Source organism: Exophiala bonariae, assembly GCF_035927105.1.
Source record: "Exophiala bonariae strain CCFEE 5792 chromosome Unknown scaffold_3, whole genome shotgun sequence".
Lineage (NCBI taxonomy): Eukaryota > Fungi > Ascomycota > Eurotiomycetes > Chaetothyriales > Herpotrichiellaceae > Exophiala > Exophiala bonariae.
This window is the reverse complement of record NW_027042478.1, coordinates 1,627,454-1,653,762: the sequence shown is the minus strand read 5'-3', so window position 1 is coordinate 1,653,762 and position 26,309 is coordinate 1,627,454. Positions and strand designations below refer to the sequence as shown.

At 49.6% G+C, this 26,309-nt stretch overlaps 8 protein-coding genes across 8 annotated transcripts; 3 read left to right on the top strand and 5 right to left on the bottom strand.

Annotated features, from left to right (window-relative positions):
* Window positions 1–1,312: 1,312 nt before the first annotated feature.
* On the top strand, window positions 1,313–3,658 carry LTR84_008120 (uncharacterized protein; the record flags this gene model as incomplete). Its single annotated transcript, XM_064851670.1, has 1 exon — window positions 1,313–3,658. One exon carries the CDS (start codon window positions 1,313–1,315, stop codon window positions 3,656–3,658), a length of 2,346 nt encoding a protein of 781 aa, XP_064710673.1.
* Window positions 3,659–4,947: 1,289 nt separating this feature from the next.
* On the bottom strand, window positions 4,948–8,356 carry LTR84_008119 (uncharacterized protein; the record flags this gene model as incomplete). The annotated part of the gene is made up of 2 exons (XM_064851669.1): window positions 4,948–7,953; window positions 8,018–8,356. The coding sequence occupies 2 exons, from the start codon at window positions 8,354–8,356 to the stop codon at window positions 4,948–4,950; spliced, it is 3,345 nt and encodes a 1,114-aa protein (XP_064710672.1).
* An 882-nt stretch (window positions 8,357–9,238) lies between these two features.
* On the bottom strand, window positions 9,239–10,234 carry LTR84_008118 (uncharacterized protein; the record flags this gene model as incomplete). Its single annotated transcript, XM_064851668.1, has 2 exons — window positions 9,239–10,129; window positions 10,226–10,234. 2 exons carry the CDS (start codon window positions 10,232–10,234, stop codon window positions 9,239–9,241), a joined length of 900 nt encoding a protein of 299 aa, XP_064710671.1.
* A 1-nt stretch (window position 10,235) lies between these two features.
* Window positions 10,236–10,954, bottom strand: LTR84_008117 (uncharacterized protein; the record flags this gene model as incomplete). Its single annotated transcript, XM_064851667.1, has 2 exons — window positions 10,236–10,798; window positions 10,948–10,954. 2 exons carry the CDS (start codon window positions 10,952–10,954, stop codon window positions 10,236–10,238), a joined length of 570 nt encoding a protein of 189 aa, XP_064710670.1.
* Window positions 10,955–13,113: 2,159 nt separating this feature from the next.
* LTR84_008116 (uncharacterized protein) lies at window positions 13,114–13,980 on the bottom strand (the record flags this gene model as incomplete). Its single annotated transcript, XM_064851666.1, has 2 exons — window positions 13,114–13,729; window positions 13,976–13,980. 2 exons carry the CDS (start codon window positions 13,978–13,980, stop codon window positions 13,114–13,116), a joined length of 621 nt encoding a protein of 206 aa, XP_064710669.1.
* Window positions 13,981–16,444: 2,464 nt separating this feature from the next.
* LTR84_008115 (uncharacterized protein) lies at window positions 16,445–18,401 on the top strand (the record flags this gene model as incomplete). The annotated part of the gene is made up of 7 exons (XM_064851665.1): window positions 16,445–16,552; window positions 16,620–16,804; window positions 16,856–16,941; window positions 16,992–17,002; window positions 17,067–17,436; window positions 17,510–17,859; window positions 17,967–18,401. 7 exons carry the CDS (start codon window positions 16,445–16,447, stop codon window positions 18,399–18,401), a joined length of 1,545 nt encoding a protein of 514 aa, XP_064710668.1.
* Window positions 18,402–20,116: 1,715 nt separating this feature from the next.
* Window positions 20,117–23,145, bottom strand: LTR84_008114 (uncharacterized protein; the record flags this gene model as incomplete). Its single annotated transcript, XM_064851664.1, has 2 exons — window positions 20,117–20,760; window positions 20,814–23,145. 2 exons carry the CDS (start codon window positions 23,143–23,145, stop codon window positions 20,117–20,119), a joined length of 2,976 nt encoding a protein of 991 aa, XP_064710667.1.
* A 1,480-nt stretch (window positions 23,146–24,625) lies between these two features.
* Window positions 24,626–25,641, top strand: LTR84_008113 (uncharacterized protein; the record flags this gene model as incomplete). Its single annotated transcript, XM_064851663.1, has 2 exons — window positions 24,626–24,915; window positions 24,978–25,641. The coding sequence occupies 2 exons, from the start codon at window positions 24,626–24,628 to the stop codon at window positions 25,639–25,641; spliced, it is 954 nt and encodes a 317-aa protein (XP_064710666.1).
* Window positions 25,642–26,309: the final 668 nt, after the last annotated feature.

The following is a 26,309-nucleotide window of genomic DNA, read 5'->3' as shown; positions in this document are numbered from 1 at the left end:
TTGCTTGGTAGGTATCTACCTATGGATTAAAATCGGCCCGTGTCTTGATTCTCTTGGCAATACTAGTCCAGCCGATCCGGAGAATATCACACTGAGAGCGATCAACATGTCGACACCCATCTCCATCACGACCAAGATCGAATTCAAATTCAAATTCATCGCCCCGAGCCGATTCCCTCTGGCTCTCTCCTTGATCAAGTCTTCCAACAGAAAGGGTCAGATGCAGTGAAGCACACAAGATGCTCCGAATTAGGTTGGAGTCTATTGGGACCCTTGATGGATGGCTTGGAGGCATCTGCAGAGGTGGTTGGAGGGATGAAGCTGGCGCTAAGAGGGGCATGATTCGGAACCCTGGAACTTGTCCATCACATCTTCTTTGGTCGAGTTGGCGGTTGCAGCACGAGTAAGTGCTTGGCCTCTCTCTTCTCTCTCTTCCACATCTTCCGTCTCCTCCGTCTCTCCCACTTCCACTAAACATGCATTTGTTCCTGGCTCCATCACCCCCTCCATCCAATCAATCCCCGTTTCCACCATGTTTTCACACAACTCTGCTCTTCTCTTTTCTCTCATTCGTCTTGCCCTTCATCTTTTCCCTCTCGGTCCGCTCCATGTCGCACTAATGCCATTCCACCATCTGCAGTTGATCACCACAACCAATCTTCAACCTCCTCCAAGCGCTGACAGTACGTCTCCATTCCTTCCTACATGCCTACCCACACAACTCGACTTCCCCAAGCTGTCCTACCATTGCTCAACCACACTCGGTAGCTTCTTGGTCGTTGCTTCTGCACTCAATATCACGGTGAGTTAGTCTGTAAGTGCAATGGCAATTCCTCCACACGCGCGGTCAATCTTCGTCACCTCTATCCCTAGTCCTAGCTTCCCTCTCCGTCGCATTCCCGTATGGCTTCAATCCTGTGATTCTTCCCTCTATATCGCACTCACCATCCCCCCTTCCTCCCTCCACCTTCTCCCAAGAGGCTCGAGTCCCTCCATTCCTCCATTCCTTACATTCGCTACCCTTTGTTGCTTGGTTCAAGAGAGCTGGTCCTCTCGATTCTACAAACTATTGAGTACCGGTTACCTCGTGTGGGGGCGGTTTGGCGGTCATTGAATATATGACCTCTCTACGAAACGAACTGTGCTCCAATAGCTCCCATCAAAACAACAGAGGTCCACCAGAGACCTAAACAGAGGCCCATTACTCCTTCTCCATCATCCATCTTACACTACCGCGCCCCAGACCGCACTTTGACTTCCTGCTCCTTCTTTGCTGGTGAAGAAGAGAGTCCCCATAACGGACGACGCAGATATGTCCTCGTCTCCGGTCGAAGCATTGGCGCAGTTGATCTCAAGAGGAGAAGATGGCTCGGCTCCAATCCAAGAGCTAATAAAGAGAGTCAACATCCCCATTAACAGCACCACCCCTCCACTCCTCATCGAAGCCATAAAACAAGACCCCTTCAAGGATTCAGCAAAGTATGGACTACTATATGTATACGTCGGACTTATCTTGGTCGTTTCAACAACCCTCATGCGCCTCTACTACTATTGGGGTGACAAGATTCGAACCGCTCTTTACAAGGAGGAAGTCATCAATTCGGCCACCACTATCAGTCCTATGGGTGCTTCACCCGGCAACCTGTATGGTAATTACGAATTACCCAGCGCCGCCAGCGAGATGACGGATGCTTCCAACCGACACTTCTTCCCTTCCAAAGGTCCCCTCGTGCGCGAAAAACCAAGGCAACAAGCTGCAGTTTCTGCTATTGCTCCCATCAATAATACCATTGCCTTCTTCAGATGGGTCTTTTATAGACCCATCACTCCAATCCGAATCGGCAAGACATTCACCTTCACCTTTCCTTCGCTTGGTGTTCTGGTTATCATGGCAATCGGTCTTGTCGCTTCTCTACTCTACTGCTTCCTCCCACAACCACTCTTCTACGAATCCATGGCTTACGGTTCCCCTCCATTGGCCATCCGAGCTGGAATGATGTCAATTTCTCTATTACCATGGGTTGTAGTCTTGGCCACAAAGGCCAATCCCATCTCCATGTTGACTGGAATCAGCCATGAGCGACTGATCGTCATTCATCGATGGACAGCTTATCTTTGCACAATCTTCGGTATTATCCATGCCGTCCCATACTGGGTCCAATCTGCTCGAGATCCCGAAGGTTTCGCAACATTCAAGCTCTACTTCAATCAGAATTGGTGGATATTCACCACCGGCATTGCAGCTCTTGCACCCCTCCTCTTCCTGACTATCCACTCACTTCCTATCTTCCGAGCCAGAGCATACGAATTCTTTGTCATCCTCCATATTCCAGTAGCATGGGCTTTTGTCGGCCTTCTCTTTTGGCATTGCAACAACTATTTGACATCATGGGCTTATCTCTATTCAACTGTCGTCCTGATGGCGGTGTCCATGTTTGCTCGTCTATTCTACCTCAATTGGATGAACCCTCTCCGATCTTCATGGCTCATCGGCGAAGAGTCCGCTGTCACCATTCTGCCAGAGAATGCCCTCAAAGTGACCATTCCAACCCAGAAGAGATGGCGTCCAGGTCAATATGCCTACTTAAGGATGCCCGCCATTTCGGTTCTGGGCAATCACCCCTTCACCATCTCCTCTCTCTGCAGTATGGACTTCCCATCCGAATACGGTGAGCAATACCGAGATATGACCATGGTATTCAGGCCATTTGAAGGCTTCACGAAAAAAGTTCGTGATACGGCCATCAAGAAAGGTCCCTATAAAACATATCGAGCCTTCGTCGATGGACCTTATGGAGGCATGCAACGCCAAATGGCTTCCTTTGACAATGTTGTCTTCTTCGCTGGTGGTAGTGGGATTACTGCCATTGCTAGCCAACTTCTTGATCTGATCAAACGGATGCGTGATGGAAAAGCAACCACCACAAAGGTCCATGTCATTTGGGCCATGAAACGACCAGACATTATGGAATGGTTCAAAGAAGAATTGCGGATATGCAGAGAATGTTCCCCTCCAAACTCTGTTCAATGCCATTTCTTCATCACCGCTGCCAAGCGTTATGAACCTGAACCTGATATCAAAGAACATCGTCTTAGTGGTATCCGGGACAAGATCTCCGATAAAATTCATAATGCTGGAAGCAAGCGCAACTCGGCTCTTGTCATGATGGAACAAGAACCCGAATTGAAGCGTGAGTTCGAGGATAGCATCACTGCTCTTCCTCAGGCCTACATGGCCGCTCCTCGTCACCTGGCCCCACCAGGACAACAAGACACTCAGACCTATTTCCCTCCACCTCCTAGTAATCGGTTGTCAACGCTATCACAAGCACAAGCTGATGCCACAAGATCATTTGACTTTGGCTTTCCGCAAACACCCACCAAATTTCAGAAAAATCTTATGCGTTTTGCCTTTTTACCCACAAATGTCATCAGTCATCGCCGTGATGGCTGGCGGACAGAGTACGGTCGTCCAGATATTCCATACATGCTGAAAGGTCTCAGCAGGGAATTTGGTCGTCGTACCTGTGTCTACGTTTGTGGTCCTCCAGAGATGCGAACTGATGTAGCCAACACGGTTGCACGTTTGCAGAGTACAGTCTGGAGTGATCCCGGCAAAGATGAGATTTTCTTACATGCGGAAAACTATGCCATTTGAGTTTTGGTGCCTTGTTGTTGATGATGTCAAGCGATTTATTAGAATTTTTACTGTTCATCATACGATACCCTTATTATTACCCAGCGAGGAGTGGTTTCGGGTTTTCAGGTCCCACAGGTCTCACGACGTTTTCTTACACGATATATATATACTGCTACCACCACCACCACCACCATCTAATGATTTAGCGAACTGGGGAGGGGATGATGGTGGATTGATTCGGATTTTGATTCGGATTTGAGATATGATACCCCAGGCAGAACTCAAGTGATGTGCAGTGATGACGGGGCATGGTTTGAGAAGGGACAAAATAAGTAGCTCAGTTTCAGCTGAAACCCTCTCTCTTGAATTTACAAATCCCATGTCATCTTGATAATAAAAGCCCTCCCTCGCTGTTGCAATACGTGCCGCGAAGATATCTGGTATGAGTGCATACCCTCCCGTCCATGTCCCCTTACCGCCAAGTCAACGAATGTTACGTGTTACATGTTACATCTTCGGCAGATGGGACATCTAATTACATGACCTCTGCATGCGGAGGATGAACCCTTAAGTAGACATCGTGGAGGCGAGGAATGGAAAATATTGACCCAGGCCCAAGACCAAGACCCCATCCCGACTCGATTCACCGTACCGAGCCCGAGAACCAAGGTAGGTTAGGTACTTAGCTGCAGCGATACTAATATTGCACGCACTCCATACAGAGATACACACAAACATACACATTCGACGAGACGAGACAGGACGACGCCCCACTCCGCCCGGTGTAGGAAAAGGCTGATTTTCTTCTTTGTGGGGAGGGGGAGGGTTTTCTTACGCTTGGATCTCATGAAAAGCATGTATGGGGAAGGGGTAATGCGTGAGTGGGCAAAGTACCTAATGGTCCCTCGGGGTTCATGCGTGTGAAGCGTCTTCACTGATACGGGGTATGTGATACGTGATACGTGATACGTAGTGGTACGTGATGTGTGATGTGTGAGGCCGGATATTGGATATTGAATATTGAATATCGAATATCTAAAACACCGGACGTTAAACATCGAATAACAATATCCGGACTCATCCCATTCACTTGCGCTTCGACCACGGAGGGTGAAAGGTTCCATCTCATCTGTAGCTAAAGACTGAACTTAGTGACGGTGTCGAACGGGCACCTTTCTCTCGCAGACACTGTCGCTGTCGCTGTTGTTGGAGAAACCGTACTACACCCGCCTTTCCCTTTCCCTTCCCTTTCCCTTTTCTTGCCTCGCCCTCCGCAAGAAACATTGTGGAAACTAGCATCCTATCCATCACCCGCAAACCTCCCAGCGCGCCAAGCGGCCCACGCTCTCTCCGGCATTGCGGACGATACATAGGAATCTCGTGCCGTGCCTGTGCCTCCTGCCAGAATCGCTCTGTCCTGGTCCTTGTCCTTGTGCTTCTGTCAACGCAACGGCGTCCCAGCCCTCCACTACACGCTGCGCCCAGATACTGCCGATGGCGGTGCCGCGGCCTTCCGAGAGGTTATAGCCGGCGCTGCTGCTGGAGGTGGCGGTCGTGCTGTTCGTCGTCACGAAGCCGATCAGGTCGTGGGCATGTGGGACTGGTGGGTGATGTTTGTGCGTGCTGTGTGAGGAGAGGGGGAGAAGGTCGTTTTGGGGTTGCAGCTGGAATTGGGTTGATGGGGGTTGTGTGGGTAGTAGATCTTCAGATGGTGTGTATATTGGGTTTGATTCTGGTACTGGAACGCTATCGTTGTGGATGCTGGTGGATGGAGCCTTGCTGTTGGATTTCTTGCTTCCTCCGGTAGGGTTGCTCTTCTTGGATTGAGGTATGATTTTCGGGATCTCACCGTCTCCGCGTCCGTATGCGCTATCGGGCCCGTATTTGTCGATGATCTCCTTCGGGGCATTCTTGGGTAGCACGTTGACGCGAAAAAGGGATTCTCGAGGAAGTGCGCTCTTTGTGGCAGGCATGCCGAATCGATTGATTTTGGGCTTTGGATAGTGCTCGTTTTGTTTCAGCCGAGTGGTGCCGTTTGAGTGCGAATCTACGAGGGCAAGCCAGCGACTGTGTAAAATGTCGGCTTCTGATGTACCGGGGTTCGATGATGAGCTATTATCGGCTGTGCTTAGCGTTGGTGGAGGGCGTTGTGCTGCCGGTGGTAATCCTGAAGACCAGAGTTGTTGCGGCTGGGTTTGTCTTTCGCAGTCTGATACTGTCGTTGGTTGTAAGTCAATTGGCTGCGAGACTTGTTTGGGTGCTGTGGTGGGAAGTCGGTAAATTCGAGCCCCTCGAGTTGGTGTACCGCGATCAAGGAATGTGATGCGTATGGTCAGTAGTGCTGGATGAGCTGGCAACTCAGTTTGAGAGGGTCTGGCGATTAGAGACTTGGTCGCCGCGGACGTCAGTTGGGTGTAGCTGCTGACTGTTGAAGGCAATGACATGTCTAATACTTCAGCCTCGCTTTCAGGGCTTGAAGTATTGCGACGTCTGGCCGCTTGCTCTTTTTCGGTTTCTGCCTTTGCCTTTGCCGCTTTACGTTGTCGCTGTGTCAATGGAGGCTGGTCACTCGTTCCTTGTGTCCTGTCTTCCTTATGAACTGCTTTGGTCTCCGACGATGGGGGCCCACTTTCGAATAAAAATTCCCAATCACAGGCCCAACCACGGCCGATTTCTCCGATTCTTTCTGCACCTAAATCAAGTTTGTCCCAAGCAACCCGACTTTTAGGTGGCCTTCGAATCCATTCATCAAACTTCCTCTCACTTTCTGTACGATCCCATGCCTTTCCTGCTTCGGTGCCTGGAAAGTCGGCTGGAAACCAGGGAATCTGTTGTTCAAATGCCAGTTGTTGTTTTTGGTTCAGTCCACCAAACCGCGGAGTGCCACCTGATGAGAGAGGGTAATACATCAGCGATCGCCATACTAGGTCAACACAGAACCATGGTAGGAGGACGGTCCATTTGCCCTGCGAGCTCGTACTTGCTTGACCAGTTGAGCTTTCCGCCCTTGATGCCAGGAGAATTACTGGAATTTGTGGATCCTTCTCGTGCAGCGTTGGGCTTTGTCCGGGCGGAGTAAGTGCCCTTCGTCGACTGATCGCCTTTTGTGAGGGCAGAGAATTACCCAAAGCGAAACGAACCTTGTGCGAGAACAGACGGGACGATGTCAAGGTGTTGTCAACAGGCCAATTTACCAGTATCTCGTTCAACTCGGGATGGTCAGGATCGTTGGGAATTCTGATTTGAGTCGGAGGGTGATTGAGACGAGGGTCTGCAATATCAAAAGAAAGTAAAGCATTCTGTGGTAATAATCCCGGATTATTGAGTCCAGCTAGAGTTCTCCAGATGTGTGAATGAGAGTTTGAGGATTTAGGATTCTCTGGTACGGGGCGAAGGACGCCCAAGAGGGCCTCTGTGGATCCTGGACCTTGAACTTCAATGCTTCCCAACTCGAATCTCAGGTCTTCAACCAAGACTTGCGGTTTCTGCACCTTTGCGACCGTGATAAGCTCACTCCAGAACTGATGAAAAGCGGAAGGATGTATTTGAATCAGTATTTCGCAATTCAATTTCGTTCTTGTCCGAGAATGCGAATTTGACTGATTTATACCATCAGGTCTTGAGGCATCATCCAGGACATCTACCGAAGCAGGAGCTGACTTCATTTCCGCTTTTGGCGTTTTCACAATGAAAAGCACCCTCACCGGAGCGACAGGCCGGTTTTTGTTGTCTCTTTCATGAACCCAGCCTTCTGCAAAACGGGTCCCTGATTTCCACTTCTTTTGAAGTGCTGCAGACAGACTTTGAGGCACAAACCCAAGGGCGCCTAGCAGACTCTGTATAGCCGACTCCGTTCCACGACAAGCAACGGATGACATGTAACTGCAATCCCAGGCAATGCATCCACGTTGACCAGCAGCTCGATGGCTAGGACGATAACTTTTCTCTGTGGGGCGTAAAGGAATGGCTATTCTCCATAACGGTTCTGTTGGGCGAGTCATGTGGGCTCGCTTGGTGTGCCATAGATGTGTAGGGAGCCATGTTTTATTGACTTGTCTCTTCTTATACTTGACTGTTGCCCTCGGTGCTTCTGTCAGTGTGTTCTTCTTCAACCGTGGTATTCGCGAGATCAGGGTGTGGTTCTCTGGGTCGTCTTTCTTTGCATTCGCCTTCGCGTCTCTCTTCTTCTGGCGGACTGTTTTGGACTTTTGGTTCAGGTTCCCAAGAAGTTTCGCTCGGTCGAGTCTGAGTCGTAGTTTTCTGGAAGGGGTGCGTCTTCGCTTGGTCACAATCGGGGTGTTATCTTCCGTCATCTATAGCCATCCTGGTCAGCAACTGTCAGCACACAGTATCTGGGCATAGTAGAGTGCCACTCACCTCACGTTCTGCTTTTCTCCGTAGTCGACGAGGGACTTTTTTGGCATTATGACTGGCAGTCCTCCTCCTCATGTGTCTTGGGACTTGTTGGAAGGCTCTCGACGTCAAGGCATTGCGAGAGGTGCGCATGCTTTTATCAAGGGCACTAATCTCGAACTCTCGCGCCTTGATGAAGGACGCAATATTGAGTTCCCCATTTGCGGACACAGATGTACCTCGCTGGGTAGGTATTGCCCGCGCATCTTGTGCTTTTTGTCGTTTGCGGGCTTGTGAAGTCAAAGTCGGTCTATCGAACGCAACTTTGCGCTTCTTGCCTGCGACTTCGGTAGGCGGATTCATGTCATCTCATGTCTTGTCGCAACGTCGAACAGTGTTTCCTCTTCAGACGCGTCAAGAGCATGCAATTTGTGACACCAAGACTCTTGTTGAACTTTACATCACAGGTTGCCGCTTCAGTATAGAATGCTTGGCATCCTTAACGCACCCTAAAAGCGGCATCTAGCTACTCCGTAGGATTTGCACAGGGTCCATGGCTTCGGCTCTTTAGATGCTAAAGGCCCCTCTTCAAAGTTACACGGGCGGCCCTCCGGCCCTGATGGAGTGCCCCATTCCGCCAGTGTTCCCCTCCCGACTTGGAGACGGATGCCTAAAAGCAAGTTTTGACCTCTGAAGACCCGCCTACATCTTTCATCTGACCTCTGTCGAGCCTGGGAACTGCCATCAACGCGTGCCCGGGGAGGCCTTGTCGCAAAGTGAGCGATACTTTCTCACACTGTCGGCTGGAAAGGAGATATTCTGCGAGACCATGCACCTCCCTTTTGATTTCCACTTTTGCCTTGCGTGGAAGAATGAAATATCCACGATCATCACCCGCTAGTTGCCCACAATATTAGAGTTTGAACCCTGAGTAGTTGGAGCTGTCAAAATGTTGCTAAGCATCCATGTCGGCGGCAACAGCCATCAGGCCGCGATGAATGTGACGTACTCGATTTTCCACAAAAACTGCTGCTGCCCGTTGCTGCTGACTGTCATATCGACGGTGGCAGTAACAGAAAAGACAGGAAAGATGTAGCTTTTGCGAAAATTTCTATCGCACGCAGAGCGGGACTTGGAATCTGGAAACAATCAACACGAATGTGTACATATCATCATATAATAACATCCATCACAGCCTCGACACTGCACAGCTGGATGGTCAGCGTGATGGGTATGTCGTCTGCCCTACGATCGCGGTCGAAATTTCAACATGGGTCCATCTCGATCTGCACCAAAACAGTCAAAGATCTGGAACTCATCAACTCTTTCACGACCAAGCTCAAGATCCGATCCGCCACCACCCTTTCTTTCCTTCCCGTCCACCTCCTCGAAATCATAAACCCAGAGCACCGAGGCAATGGCGTTTCGCATCTCCATGTACGCAAACACTCTGCCTACGCAAGATCGACTGCCCATGGAAAAAGGACACATGGCCTCGCGTGCCGTCCTGATGTCTTCTTTTGTTACGGTAACACCATCCTCATTAAGGTTGGAACCTGCAATCCATCTTTCAGGTCTGAAGCTCCATGACTCGGGGAAGGCATTTCGATCATGGTGCACGACATAGGAAGGAACTCCCAGGACAACGCCCTCGGGAATATACTCTCCATCAATCACAATACCGCCTTTCATGACTTCTCTCGGTAGTTGCGAAGCCACGGCGGGGGCTATACGAAGCGTTTCTTCGATACATGCGTTGAGGTAAGTGCAAGAATCCATCTTTGGTCCCGAATGTATGTCTTCGAGGCTCGTGAAAGTCGATCGGATTTCCGCCTTTAATTTTTGCAGCACAGATTGATTCCGAGCAAGATAGAAGAAGATCGCAGAAAGTGTCGTTGCAATCGTATCAGCCCCGGCACCGATGAGGCTGAGAGTGTCACCTTGAAGCTCACCAATTGTGGGCCGCATACCTGTTTTGGGGTCCGCATTGTTAAGGAGGTAGTGCATGAGGTCTTTCCGAGTGGAGTCGACCTTTTGTTTCTTGCGTTCTTCTTCAAGTGCCGCTCTTTCCTGGAATTGGGAGATTGCGTATTCGACGTTTCTAGCATTGTCGCGAGCTGTCTCGCCTCCGATCCACTGCATGAAAGTGGTTGTAGTCAAGGGGAGTAAAAGTGGAGCATATGGAAGGTGGGCAAACTTATACGGATAGTTTATTGTTAGCACATGGGACACGTTTTCCATGTTAACAATGGGTTCGCTTAGAAAAGTAAGGGGTCTGATAACTTACCCAGTATCCAAATTTGGTTCCTTCCGTGACGATACGAGGCATTTCCCGATATTCTTCACTTCCCAGGCAATTGTAGCCTTTGCCGAATACCAAATTGCCCATGATATCGTAGGCTAGCCAATCAAGATACCTGCTCATGTTTCGAGCGGGACTCCAGTCTCCATGATTGTGGCTGTCCGATCCTTTCAAATTCTCCGGGAGCTCTGGAGAAAGTCCCGCCTCCGCTCTCAGGCCACTGTCGGACCCAATGAGTTTGATAAATTTCCTGACATTGTCAATGACAAAGAACTCAGTCTCTCTGAGTGCCGCTTCGGAGAAAGCGAGATTGAGAATTCGACGTCTGGCAGCATGTCGGTTTTTGTCAATCTCTGTATGGGTAGTGGAACCTCCAGCTCCACCGTCGAGAATCTCATAGAATTGAGACTTGCGTACATTAACAGCACGTGAGCCATATATTTGATGCAAAGCCGATGGACTGCTAAATGACAGACTATTGGGTGAGGTGCGAACGATAGACCCTGCAGTGGTGGTGACAAAAAGTGGTTAGTCGTCGCTTTGTAAACGTGTCGGTGCCAGGGGCAAGTGACAGTTGGCAGCTGCAGGGCCGGAAGTCTGGAGGTCCAGACAAAACTGCCATGCGATAAGGGGCGGGACTAGAGACAAAAACAGACCATATTTTTCATGGTCTCTCCAATTGTTAAGGTGTCGGTTGCCCTTGTAGCATTGATATACTAATGGCCAGCCAGATATCTTGTACGCAAGAGGCCCAGGGTATTTTGCCAGTGGGTGGAGTGTCAGGCGATATGCTGTGATGAGCAAAAACTAGGTGGTATCCACAACAGCAATCAGACTGGGTATGAAAAAATCTTCGATACGGGGGCGTAGCTGTGGGCCAAGGATGGGCAAATTCAGCGGAGGTAGCGAGTACTCACGGATAGAGCAATACCAGAGAGGATGATCTGAGAGAGGGTGGGCAAGAAAGCCAGAGCACTACGTGCAAGGCCGTGATCCATGATCAAGGCAAATAATGTTCGAGGCTAGCTGGGGAGCATATGCGTCGTTCAGTCATTCGAAGCTGAAGAAAAAATTCAGACAAAAGAGTACAATATTGGATATGTGTGTACTGGCATTGTTTGCGACTCTAAGTATCCAGTGTTGTTCCGATAAAGGCCCCACAAGCTCACTCGACTGAGCATTTGGCGACAACAACGACCAGTCAAGGGTGCATTGGTGTGCAAACGGCGTTCACCAGGACGAGTAAAGGAGGGTTAACAAATGATTCTCACGTGCCGATCCAGTTCGGTAATGAGCAACCGCGGGCAATTATTTCGATTCCTGACCAAGTGCGAACCATGTCCATTATGCTTCGGCGTGAGCACGTTGCTGGGCAAGAACCGCGTGGCCCGTTACCTAAGGAAACTAGCTTTCTCCCAAGAGGCCCGCAGAAAATGCCTGTGAGAGTTTACATACGGAGAGGTAGAATCAGACACTTACCGACATGAGGCTACCTTGCGACCTGAAAGGAAACCAATGATATCGGATGCAAACAAGTCCACATGTCGACAGTAGAGGATCACGTTTCGCTTCTATCATTCGTGAGTGACTAGGAAGCGAGAAACTAGCCAAATGCATCTGGAGAAGTATTGTAAAGTCAAACTATTTTATCGGAAGGAATTTGTAGAGATTTAAGATAGACCTACGGAGTACTCGTAAGAAGTTGTGCCCAGGCATTATTACTTGGTAATGCACTGGGCTTGAAGCATCCACGAGTATATCATGGAACATGTAATACTAGTTAGGGGTGGATGCTTAAGCACTAAAGCAAGGCTTGCAAGGAAGGCTGAAGCCGGACAGGGAACAGGCATTAAACCTGCCACATGCGCTAAGCGTCTTCGAGGGGTGCAAAGTCGCAGATGATGTGAGAGAAGATTCAGGCCAAGTTCGGAGAACAATTGCTTGCCTGAAATTGACATCGCGTAGCACTTGCTTTGCCAGGCCTCGATCAGATAAGAATGTTGATCATTGCCAAATCAAGCCAGCGCCAGCGCATCCATGTCTTCAAAGTAGCTAAAAACTCTAGTCGGATCCGTGCATGCAAGACTAAGAAGTAGACTTTGAAGTTAGTGGAAAGTTAGGACATGGGAGAGGATGGCCGAGGCCACCCGATAGATTACCGAAGCTCACCCAAGTCTGATGATCCCTGCAAGTAGAAATACGAAGCGACATGGGTACGGTCGCTCTGGGAAGAGGTTGCATGTTTAGTCTACATTCGCCTTTGCATCGTGCTTTGGAGGATGAAGGAAACTGAAGATTTTGCCCAGGGGCGATCGAATCAAAATACCACGCGACCCTCCCTCGCTCAAAGAGTGTGCGGGTTTTGATACGGCCGCTTATCATCGTTGCGTTGGAGGATCGTCGCGAACAAGGGAGATGTCGCAAGACATTCGAACAAAAGAAGGGAACCTTACAAGTAAAACTCGGACGGTGCTTGCCATCGAAACGAAGAGCGGGATACAACACCGCAGTGCAGACCCCTTGAAACCAAGCAACCGCCTCACAAGATGTTAGAAATCCATCGACAGAATAGTTTTAGTAAGATTGCTGGGGGCAACATAGCCTGAATCCTTCATGTGTGCAAGACCTGCGTATGATCTTTAGGCCAGTTGTTTAATGTTGAAAGGGTATCAATTCTAAATAGAGATTAAGTACGACTAAATGGCTGGCTTGAACTTTTGTGTATGTGTGTATGTATACAGATAGAGGGATGCGTAAAACCGTTACGAGAGAAAGTATCCAGCAGCTTGCTAAATTTGGTATGCATTCGTCTTTCGTCTCACCTGCTGCTCTCGCCATCAGGATAGTCATATTCGACATGCATCTCAAAATCACGCCTCTGGTACACCCCGTTTTTCCTCAGACTGCTCGTGGATTTGTCGTCGCTAATTTCGTCATCACTTTTTGTCGTATCGCCAGAAAGGACATTACGACTCCTACCATCTCTATCACTGCCGACCCCAGTGCTGCTCCCTCCAACAACATGTGTGGTGTATCGTGCGACATCATCTGGGCGTAAACGCATGTTGTTGGAGCTGGCTAGGACACTGCCGTTCGATCGGGTCTGTGATTTACTGTCATCCGTCTTGCTTTTCTTGCTTCGTCCAAAAAACCCCGACGTTGTAGAAGACTTGTTGCCTGACTCGTTTCGGCTTCGTGTTGCACTGCGCTGAGCTGCAGTCATTTCGATCTCGCGATCGTTCAGGATCATGCCAAGTTTGCCAGTCTGCAGGTCTGAGAGGAAGCGGCGCACACTAAGAATACCAGCAGTCGTAACTGACATGTTGATAACAACCTGGTGGAATATTTGTACATATGCGTTGTACCACGTCTTATCATCCGAAGACAGATATGCAGGTAGGAGCGCAATATAGGGAATGGTGACCGCACAAACGCTGGGTGATTGTGTCAATAAAGTACCCAGAAGAATTAATATAGGAAAAGGACTTACACCAGCCGCACTCCAAATAATGAAGCGACCAAAACTCGTAGCGAGCGAGCCATTTGCAACTTCCAGATGACGGGAATAAAGTAGCAGGCGAGAGTTGCATCAGTAAGAAGGGTACCGACAGCGATAACGTAGTAGAGTTTCCCTTCCGCCGTGCATTTCTCCTTAGTAAATTCCCATGAGCGAGGAACACCGCATTGAAATGCAATGGTGAAGAAAGAGAAGAGAGTCCAGATGCCAATGACAATTTTCAAGACAAGACCAGAGCGCTTTGTTGCCGATTCAGACACGATGCGCTCAATCATGAAAACTACAGATATCTTGGCCAGTGCCTGAATGATGATTCCGAATAGTTGGGAGGCATAGATATACTTGGATCTTCATCAGCCTCGAATGTAGGAGGATATTGAACAATCAACCTGTACCTTGTAATAGCTAACCAAGTTGGAGGAGGAGATGACATCTATATGCTGTCCAAGCCCTTGGCCAACAGCACGTTCCGTTAGGACGCTCTCCGGTATGATCAGTAGCTGCAGTGACAGAGTCAGTATTCTATGAGCATATCTGGCGGAAGAAATTTGGATTGCGTACCACTGCGAGTGAAAAGGTGATATCGTCCCAACTCAGTTCTCTCTTTTGCATGTACGAAGAATAAGATCGAAGGATGGAGAACAGGATTGTAGTGAACATGAAGGAATAGGTAATGACCACGACAATAGCCCCATTGTTATCAGGCCCATGAGCAACCAGAGGTGGGTAAGTAATCCGCTCAGACATAGAAGACATGATGTTGTGGTATCGAGACGATCGCAACGACGTTTCACAAAGATTGAGATGAGCGAGATGAGATGGTCTTTAAGCGTCTGAGGTACTCCGACTGCAAAGCAACTTGCATGCAGAAGCATCCCACGGGCTCCCCTGCAGAAACGGCAGCTCAGAAGGGTAAGACTGGTGTTATAATCCACACGGATAGACAAGGGAACAATTCCCTGGGTCGTTTGGATTCGGATGAAGCAGTGGCACGACAGCCACCAACTATGGGGAGAATTCCTGGTAAGCGGTTGCAGGCCTGCAGCCTTTGCAAAAGAGAGAAACCATCCTCAATTCATCCAGATTCTTCAGTGATGAGCACGGAGTTTGGGGCGTGTGATTCGGGAAGTCAGGCGCACGCAAGTGGCACTTGATTAAGACGCCTGCCTTGTCGATTCGCCATTCGGTGGCTGGCAGGGGGGGGTGTCGAGATTGCACTGCTTCAGAGCGATACCTCGTACCGTACTCGTCAGAAATGTCTTTGTAACGGTAGATGAAAGTGCCGTGCCGGTATTGGCTACCCAGCTCTGGCACCAAGCATGTCCAAGAGTCCCCCGGAAGTGCTTCGTAATAATACTTGAGCTTGGGCCCCGTGGTTTCCAGCTCTATTCCGATCCACCCACCTCAAAAGCGAACGGCTGACATCTGTGCTTTCAAAGTTTGGCCTTCCATGCAAAGTATACGGACACTGGGCAAGCAGAAGCCAATCCTATCTCCATGTCTTCACGAGAGGGACACAATCCAATATGTGATTATTATGTTGTTTTGACTCACCGTACCACGTATCTGGAAACATGAGTGTACTGAATTGAGACCGTCTACACCTGCGCCCCGACTCCCCGAGTGCCGCGTTCCTTGATTGACTGAAACAGCACGGGACAAAGCTTTCCAGGCTTCGGGGGACTCGATAGCAGGTATCTTCGGGCTACCTAGCGCCCGCCAAGTATCAGGTCAGGCATTGAGACTGGGGACGAGGGACCACAGTTCACTGAGTTCAGAAGTGCGGTACGGAAACGAATGGTAACACAGTCCCGGCGCAGATCAGGCCCGCTGCACCTAAGAGATACTAAGGAACGGGCCGCGGATTAGTGACTACGGAAACACTCGCCCCGGGTGGGCAGCTTAACACTAAGCAAGCTCCATGTAACCTTCCAGCCTAACAATCCGTCCAAGCGACCAAGACCTCAGATGCCTGTGCATCAGCCTGTCAAGCCCAGGTTGTTTCGCGCATAATGGGTGGCCCCCTGAAATTCATGTCAAGTCGAGGCATGGTCAGCCACTCCGCAGAAATCTGGTGGCACTTTTCCGATCTGGCAAACCCTTGATCGCATTGTTCACCAGAGCATCGACTATCCATTTTGAATCAAATCAACTTCTTTTGTGACAGTTAGATCGAGAACGAACGAGGCTACGGGCTCGTCATCTCGGTCGCCTTTGCAATGGAATTCCGCAACCCCGGCCTAGCTGTCAAAGTCGCGTCTTTACTCGTACGAAGTAGGTACTAGTACTAGTCTTGGTGGTCTGCAGTGCACCCAGGTTGGCCTGCTAGTACCTCACCACTGTGACCATGTCCTTTACCCATGGTCGGTCTGACCACAAAAATCAGAGACGGCCATCCACCCCCACCTTGCTAGTCAGGGTCTTCTTTCAACGAGTCGAAATCAATTGGATCCCAAGCGACCAAAGCCATCTGCATAAGGGTGCGTGGCAGGCCAGGATGCTTCCCCCTCGTGGCTATTTTCTCGAGCATTTCCTGATTCTTCATTCATCTTTTCTCCGACCTGACTTGCTTGACCTTTGTTTTCTTTCTATCCCACCTTGATTTTTGCAGTTGTCTACGAGTACCATCACAATGTCGGAGACCAAGGAATTTTCTCTCGAACAGGCCCGTGTCAACGATGACACGAGCCCTGGCACAGGTGTACACTCCGGCAGTGCGAGAGCATCACAGAAGCTCGATGTAAGGCCGATTCCTTCAGAACCCGTGTTTATCTTTTGGTGGCGCACCCACTGACTACTGCGACCAGAGATACCTATCGTTGAAGCCTGCTGTCGCATTCGCTATGACAGTTTTGTCCTCATGGACGGGTATCAGTTTGACAATTGGTGGTGCTTTTTATAACGGTGGACCTACCACCATCATCTGGGGAACGATCTTAGCTGGTGCTGGAACGCTTGCCATTGCTGCCTCGCTTGGTGAACTGGCTTCCATGTAAGGACGGGAGTTCGTCTTCGGAATTTCACGAGCTAACAGGGCCGGCAGAACACCTGTTGTCGGCGCACAGTATCGATGGACCGGCCTATATGCACCTCCAGCCATGTCACCAGCTTTTTGGAGCTTAGTACAGGGTAGGTTAATCAATATGCCCCAGAATATTGAAGCTGCTAACAATTCATAGGATGGTTAACCGTAAGTTCTACAGATCGCAGGAAACACTGCAGACATGTGGATGATTTTGACTAATGCCAACCAGATCTTCTCCTGGATCGGCCTTTGCGCCGCTGTGCCCTTCGTCTCTGCCCAAGCTGTTCAAGGTTTAATTATCCTGAACTCGGATACATATGTACCGGAAAGATGGCATGCCACACTACTGATGTGGGCTTTCCTGGCCACTCCGGTATTGTGCAATGTTTTTGGCCGGAAACTCCTCAAGGCCGTGGAAATCACTGGCGGTGTTCTTCATATCATATTCTTTATTGTTGTGGTCACCGTGTTGGCATGTATGGCGCAGAGGAGTACAGCTGAATTTGTCTTCACTGAATCATGGTTCGGTGCAAGCGGCTGGGAAAGTGAGGGTGTTCAATGGTGTCTCGGACTTATCTCTATCACTTCGGTTCTTACTGGTGAGTGCTTCCCTCCTGAAGCGATCGATTACACAAGGAAGGAGCAAATTTGTTAATGCGTGCTACTCTGCAGGCTTCGATGGTGTTCTACATCTCAGTGACGAAATTTCCGATGCTCCTGTCAAGGTACCTCGAGCTATGATGTTGGCCGTGGTCATCAACACAGTCTTGTCGCTCGGATTCTTGATTACCCTTCTCTTCTGCATCGGCGATGTCGAAGCAGCCTTGAGCACCCCCACTGGATTCCCTACCATTCAAATTCTTTACCAAGCTACAGGCTCTAAGACAGGCGCAACTATCATTGAGTGCATGATTCTCTTGTCAACTATGATCGCCCTCTTTGGTGTCTATGCCTCTGTGTCACGTCTCACGTGGGCATTCGCTAAGGACAACGGCCTACCATTTTCGGAATTCTTCTCCAGAGTAAGCCATTCCTTGTAATCACCGGTCTCGCAATTGTACATCGCCAGTCATGTTGATTTCCCAATATCCTATCCTTGACCCCCAAAGGCTAACATCTCTGCTTCCAGGTTCACCCGACACTCCATATTCCACTCAACGCCCTGGGCCTTGTAACCACCATCTCAGCATTACTCGGCCTTATCAATATCGGTAACACCACCGCATTTTTCGCAATTCTAGCGCTTGCCACCATGGGTCTATATCTTTCCTACGTATTCCCATTGGCATTTGTCCTCCACCGAAAGCTTACAGGCCAACATCCACCTTACGGTCCCTTCCGGCTCGGCATCTGGAGCATTCCCGTTAATATTATAGGATTGTCGTTCGGCATCTTCATTGTCATCTTCCTTCCTTTCCCAACGACCATCCCAGTCACTGCTCAGAACATGAACTACGCGGCCCCAATTCTTGGAGCTGTCATGTTGGGCGCTGTTATCGACTGGTTCATCAGTGGACATAAACGATTCCAAGTTCCCACCAGCATGCCTGAGCATTACCAATAAACAAAAAGTTGTCTCTTTTGCGACCATCGTCATTAGGTCTCCATGGCGCTTTTCTCAGCCCAACTTTTGGGGCTCTTCTATTTTTTCCACTTTTATTTCAAGGGCGAAGGGGAAATCTGGATGGACAACACTCTGTTTTCTACAGAGGTGACTCTATCTACTCCCTCTTTGTACCAGGCAGCTCATCAGCAATCAACCACGCGACATTAGGAGAGAAGACGAGAAGAAGAATCCACAAACAACTTCCCCGTGTCGCCAAACGGCTCCACGAGGCTTTCAAAAACCAGATCTCCTACATACTTTAGACAGTGAGCGGCGCTTTTCTTGGGGGGATTTAAGGTATGGTGTAAGAGGTTTTCGACTTTGGGTTGAAGCATTACTATCAAACCCTCTCACTCCCTTTCAACAGAATTCGTCGATTTGCCTACTCTTCTATATAAGTCATTTAACTCACGACAAATCAACACCTTGCCAATCATGCACACGCATATAATGATATATGCATATGTATATATACAGTCAAACGTATATACTGTCTCATGACCATGAGCATCAGCATCATCTCTCACCCGCGTGTTCGCCAGCTACTATTGAAGCATAATATCCTGAGAACGGAACATGGCGGCAAGTGGGTGAGGTGGACCGAACGGATGCAACGGGCAGTGGGAATGATCCACGACTCCATCTTCCGACATCTCTTACAGTAGTAACCTAGCTAGCTACTACGAAGAAAACAAGAAACTTTCTTAAAACAAAGCAAAAACTCTTAATCCAACCTCCCAAATGATCCATCTCAAGCCATACCATACACACCCAAGCAACATCCCTCCTTCCTGCTTGGTTGGTACTTGGTAACATCCGCACCATCCGAACAAAACGATTCCCTATCCGTACACTACACGATTCAACGCCCAACACGCTGGCAGTGTTCTAATTACTGTACCTGAGATAAGCAAAGAGGAAAGAGAAAAGAGAAAAGAGAAAAACAAGCAGTTGGTGGGGGGCCGGGTGGCCAGGGAGTCGTCCCACATTCCGACGGAACGCAAAGGGCGGATATTCCGTCGCGCGTGGTGCGCTGCGAACACCACAGTCACCCACTTAGTCTACACAGTCCATCCACTTTTGAACAAACAAGCAATCATGTCATCCTGCAACTAGGTACTCGTACTATCCGTCCAACTGCCGAGAAACCAACCCAGGGAAGAACGGGGAAAAACTCTATGTTCCATAATACTTAAGTTGATACCAAGGATCAAGGATTCCGTACTCTTATTCTTATTCTGACTTCCCAAGAGATCGATGGCCCATGATGGCCCGAGACGCTACCAGCCAGACACCCCACAGAGGAGGAAGGGGGGGAGATAACTCTATAGCGACGACAGACTTTGATCGATTGAGGAGCGGAATGGAAATGGGAGTGGCAATGGGAGTGGGAGGGCTTGGCGGTGGAATTCGATACTACTAGGTACCTACCTAGGTAGGTACCTTTCAATCTCAGTACATCCGTGATCGTGATTGGTTTCCTTTTTCAAATTGACTGTGTAGATTGATGGGGTGGTGTTTTAAAGAGTTGCAACTGGTTCGAGGGAGGCATTTGTTGAATCATCATCATCATCATTCATACCAATAGACTATCGTAGGTAGGCATTGGAACACTAAGACATGAGGGCATCACCACATCAGAACATCTTCAGTTCTTGTCATTTCATATCTACCTATGTCCAATAAGGCGCTTTCAAGCCCGTCAACGAGTTCAAAATACCCTCGTGGTCTCCCGTGTCTTCTTTCTTGCGCTGGCCGCTTAGTTCCATCTGAATCGCGCGGTGTACATGGACCAACCAGTCGACGTAGCTTTGGGCTTCGTTGTTACGGTCTTCGATCAACATGCGTGCGTATTCGAATTCACTGCCGTCCAGGCCTTGTCTTGCCAAGGTGAATGTTGCTGATTTGGAGCCGCGGATGGTCGAGAGGTAGGCGATGAGATTCCGTGCTTGTGCGTTGAGATGAGTTTCAAGTATTGGGAGGCTATTGAGCATTGGGTCGAGTTCCTGGAGAGATTGTTTCCCTTCGCCGAAGAGATCTTCTATCAGATTTGGTGAGGTTTGGGCGTGAAGCCAGATCAACATGATTTGCCCATTATCAATGAGATACACGCCTCCTTCTTCAACACGAGCGAATGATGCGCGAAGTGTTGGCGGAACAACAAGCTGGAATGTTTCGGGGTTGGCAAAGCAGTCCTCTGGCTGTAGATTATGTAGAGCGTATATTCTTGGATACAGATATAAAGCACTCTCTGTAACACCAGCGGATCGTAACAATCGTGCAGAATGTACACGGCGATCTGTAGGTTCCACACCGCCTGGGGAGAAAAGTTAGTCATCAGCATGTATCGAGAGGGATGGGTCGACAAACCTTTGAATGCACGGCTCTTTATTAGACCGAGCGTATACATAGCGAACTCCTTGAGATGTTCTGGGAGTACTAGCTGGCCTGGAGGATGTGAGCCGGAGAAATTCTTGCGATATCCAGATAGAACATCAATCGTTCTTTCCGTAATTGCAGCACGAAGATCCTTCAGAGATTTTTCTGATATCTTGAAAGAAGCTTCTTTGGCAATTATGTTGACGACTGCATCTTGATCAACGGTACGCATGGTTTCGGTGGCACCTTCATTGACTCCTGCAACAACATTGATGCAGCGTACTCGTCGTTGACCTGTAGCTGAGGTATACAACAAGGCTGCTTGGAAGTGAGCATCCAATTTGGCATCCAGCTTGCCGTCATAAGAAAAGGTAACTCCAATAGCTTTATCTCTGTCAATCGTACCAAACTCAAGATCGGCCCCAAAGGTATGTTGAAGGAATGAGCCGTAGTACGAAGAAACTTGAAGTCCATTTGAACACCTCACTTTCATCAGTGCCTGATAGCCTGTTTCTCGATGCAGTGAGTGCTTGATTTCGTCTTGGAGCTTCAAAGAATCTCGAGGAGCGACAAAGTTGGGATAGTAGAACATTTCTCCACCCGTCAGGCGAGACATGTGTCCAATGGTTGCAATGTCCATATATCCACCTCCAGCGGCAGCTAAGAAGAAGTCGACGCCGATACCAGCAGTTACCATGGCACTGGCAGTCTTCTTCCAAAGGGGGTGCTCAGTGGTGAACAATTTCTTTTCATGGTCAGTATCTCGACCTTTCCCATCGTCACGTAGATGTAATCTTCCAGGACCCCAGGTCGGCAGTGTAGATAAGGAACAGATGATTTTGCCTCCAGTAGCTGCCAGGGCTGCCATTGCTGCATTGAGAGTGGGCAACAAGGCTGGTTCAGGGTTCTTAACCAAGGTAAACATGGTGGGGATGGATTGAAGTAGGGAGGTGATGACATCTTTTGATTCATGAGGATCAACGAACAGTCCTTCGGCCAGAGGTACGAATGGATCATCAAGGTCTGTCATGACCATCATCTGTGCAGTCGCCAAGCCCGCTGTGAGATTGTAAAATTGGACTTCTTTATCATATGTCACAATTCCTATCTTGGTACCGATTGGGAGTTTCGAAGTTGGAGTCTCCTCATTATCGTCTTCTCCTTCCTCTCCATCTCTTTCGTGTCCATAAAGTGCATCCAAGATACCTTGGCATACCGAGGCAAGGAGTCCTCGATTAATGGCCTCTTGAGTGATATCCACCAAGAACAACCATCGAAGGGGTACAGGCTCCTTTGCCCAGTATTCTTTCGGCACCAAGTATTCGACCGTGCCCAGCATCAATTCGGGACGCTGTAGTCGATCCACGCGGACTCCAGAAGCATCTGTAGGTGCAAAATACTCGGGAGCCACGTCGTTGGGAAAGTTGCACATATTGCATACTAATTTACTGCCACCGGATCTGAAGGTCATAAATGGGTTGATGTATGTTCGACATCTGCGGCACCTCGGAGGGCCTGCTTCACCAAAATCCAAGACAGGTACTGGTTGTTCTCCTTCCTGCGGTTCGGCGAATGGCTGTAAGACGAGACCAAGAGGCAGACCCGTCGATGCTAGTGCTTCCTGGGATGAAGGAATGTTGTTGACCGTGAGGCGCGCATACTTTGGTGTAGAATTGCCCTGGTCATGGGCGACAAAAGGGACGGCACCGGGTGGAGGGAGATGTTGTTCCATACTCGGGTAGATATTCGTTTGATAGTGTTGTGTCGCCACATCTCTTGCTCGTGCCACACTCGGTATCTGTTCAGGGTCGACACGACCTTGGGTAGCCACCGCCTCTTCTCCCATGCGTAATTTGTCTGCAGAATTGACGAAATCTGTCTGGCCTGGCGGACCTGCTTGCTGTTGCGGGACATGCTGCCCAGCACCATAAAATTGGGCACCAGGCGGTACACCCTGCTGTGAACTATCCACTTGTGGTGGTACTGGACCCGGGGTCGAGGCAATATCATGATGTGCATGGCGATCCTTCTTTCTGCGTGGTGCATGTGCGGAGCTAATTTCGGCTCCAGCCATTTGTGCGGTCAGTCCATTCATGGGGTCTTGTTGAGGATGAGGCTGCCCAGCATAGGCCTGCTGCTGCGAATTTGCATAGACCTGCTGCGGGTTGACCTGGCCGCCATACTGTTGGAAGGTGGGTTGAGGACTCGGGGATGGTTGGAAGGTCGGGGGAGTCTGTTGTGCTCGAGGGTCGATGTATCTTGGATCTTGGTTTGGGGGAAAGGTTTGGCCAGGGGCTCCACCTTGATAGGGGTTGTAGGACATGTTGCTCGTAAGTCGATGAGGATCAAGGTGTGGATGGATAGGTCTTCATAATGATTTTTATTGTCCGCAAGCCACTGTGGGGTTGTGGCTGATCCACGGTCGATGGTGGATGGAGGATATACAACTTGAAGGGGTGAAGACCTGTTTGTCTCTGGTGACGATGACAAGTGATAGATAGGTGTCCTCAATGACCGGTGCTGTTGTTGTGTACAAAGTGTACAAGTTCAAGTGGCCTGGCAGTTGGTCGCAGTGGGGACTTGGAGTTGCAGACTGAACAAGTTTCCTCATCCAATCCACGCGTCCTCAACTTCCTCACTCCACGTCTAACTAATAATTCCCAGGATCTTCAATTTATGCTTGATTTGTATCTCCACACTGGTAGTCATCAAGGCCTACGCAGCCAGACTTATGGCACCCAGTTGCATGTGCTTACTGTACTACATTTCGACCAGAGGGGATGTTGGATGCTCGGTGTCCTAGTCGAATACTGGCGTTGGGAGTGCTCAACTCTCAACATCATTTCGCGTCTTTCGTGTCCAAGGTACAATTCGACTGACGCTATAAAGAATCACCCAGCACTCATCCCAACGCCTCATGTCCCTCTCGGATATACATGTCCAACCCATATCATCGCCTCGGACTCACGTTGTTGATTCTCGAGCTGACTCAATATCTCACTTGGATAGTGGCCAAGGCGTGTCATGCAGCCACGACGTCATCTTTCTTTTTTTGTGATATTACTATATAAAATCCGGCTTCAAATTCTCGTGCTTCATACATTCCCGAATATATATACCTACTAGGTAAGTCTCAAGGCAGCAAGAAGCGCTCGGACAAATGTCGCTTCTAAGCAAGCCGACGAACAAGTGCATGCTTGCCCGGCGATACCCCCATGGTTTGGCTGTTCTTCTGGGCGCTTAGCGCTTCCCCGTTAACGTCGTTTGAGAAATCTATTGTGGCGTCCCTGGCCTGCTTGGACCATCACAGCGTGCAGAGCCTTCCAATGGCGTGTTCAATCATTCCTACTTCTCAAACGTCTGCGTCTTTACTTAGACTGCACAAGTCACTGGTCGCTGCTGAGATTCTCGGCTAGTTCTTTTTGGGGTACGCAAGCATCTGAGACCCACGGTCAAGGCTGGCCCGCTCTTTACCGCTGATATGCAGAATGAGTCTGTTCACGCTCTCTGAGCATATTGGAGAATGCAATACAGAGACCGACTCTTCATCTGCTGTCCTTCCCACAAGCCTGAAACACGTCCAGGTCACCCTAGATCGCACGACCCTCGCACTATTCCTCCATGCTCGATATCACATATGCTCCCCCTGTGTTTCCTCCATGTCCTTTCACCAAACTGTTCGCCTCATTCAGCATTATCCCCGTCTTACTGTAGCCTTGAGACGTCATGACCATCGTTCATTGCTGATCCAGATTCATTCAAAACCGTATGTTTACTGAGAGACGAGAGAACTGGAAACCATCATGTCTACGATAACCAGGACCGGCTTAACGACCATTTTCACACCTCCACCAGAGTGCAGTTCATCTTGGACCTACGAACAAGAATTCTACAACAGTGTACCTGGGGGTCTTCTTCTACAGAATGCACTGTCGGTGACAGTCGACGCAAAATGCTTCCCACCTGGGTTTGGATATATTGGAAGAGTGCCCTTTCCAACTGAGGTCTACAGTCCTGGCGCATGTCCCGGCGGATATGCTACGGCGACATTATCATTCAACGGAGACACCACGTTGGGAGTATGCTGTCAAAGGTTCGATCATCTCCCACCTCCCACCTCCCACCCTCACAATGACCCAACGTCTCAACTAACAGAGACAACCCCGACCCAAACAGTGGATTCTCCTACACCAGCCTGTTCAGCGAGAAAAACCAATTCAACACGACCACCGTCCTGTTCGCAGGATGCACGAGCATCTACTCAGCCGAATACGGCAGCACAGTGGTACCCGCACGCGACGAACAAGACCTGAACATAACCACCGTCAGCGGCCCTCTGATCATGTGGGGCCAACCGATCAGCATCGAATTCCAGCAGAAAGACCTGACCCTATTCACCACGGAATCCGCTACAGGCACTTCCAGCGACGCCGCAACAGCCCAACCCTCCAGCACAGCCAGCCAATCCGGACGGGGACCGACAGACCCCGGCCTACCTCTACCGACAACGAGTCCAACATCCGACCCCGGCAGTCTCTCCACGGGCGCCAAAGCCGGCATCGGCATCGCGGCAGCAGTGTGCGCCGTGGCGACGCTGCTCGTCGTCGGATTCATTCTCATCCGCAGATGCAGAATGACCAAGCGCCTCCGCGCCCAGGCGATAGCTGCTGACGACGACAACGTCAATAACAGCAACCAATGGCAGCGCAAGGAGTTGGACGGATCACCCTATCGAGGAGAGCTCGCCGGGTCGATGGTCGATACAGGAACCAAAGACGCTGCGCCGGCAAGGGCGAGTCGGCGCGTCGAGCTGGAATGACCTTCGTGCCGTCGCTGCGGCGTCCACACATACAATGCGATTGCGGCCTGCCCTGTCCAATAGTGGCTGCGTTTGGATGACAGTGTCTTTTGGAAATCCGCAGGTGCCACGCGTGTCCTCCGTTCGCACACCATCACACCGATTCATCTAGATATTCTAGTCGACACCACCATCACGACGGCATCCTCGCCATTCAACCCTGACGTGCCACGCCACGGGATAAAAAGAAAAAACAAGACGCCAGAGCGCGCCGCGCTGAAGCCAATCTAGAAAACGTGTCAATCACATCGAGGTGGTCCTTCGCCGAGACAGCCTGTACCGTCAAGGCAATGGGCGGATTGTTGCTATTCACTGTGCGGATGTGCATGCATATAGCCTGTCGATAGGAGCCAGGGAGAGACGAGGGAGGAATGGCTTGCCGAGGGCGAGGCATGTGTTCCAAGCTGAACTAATGAACTAGTGAAAGGAGTGGGAAAAGGTACCCAACGGTCTTCTCTTCAGTAGTGAGGTAATCAGGCACTCCATTTGAAGAAGAGATTAAAATGTTCATGGTTGAAAACATTGTATTAAGTATCATAAAGTCATTCGTGGATATCTTGTGCGAGAAAACGACGCACTTGCAAAAACACAATATACAAGTTGTTGTTACTGTTGATTTATCCATGATC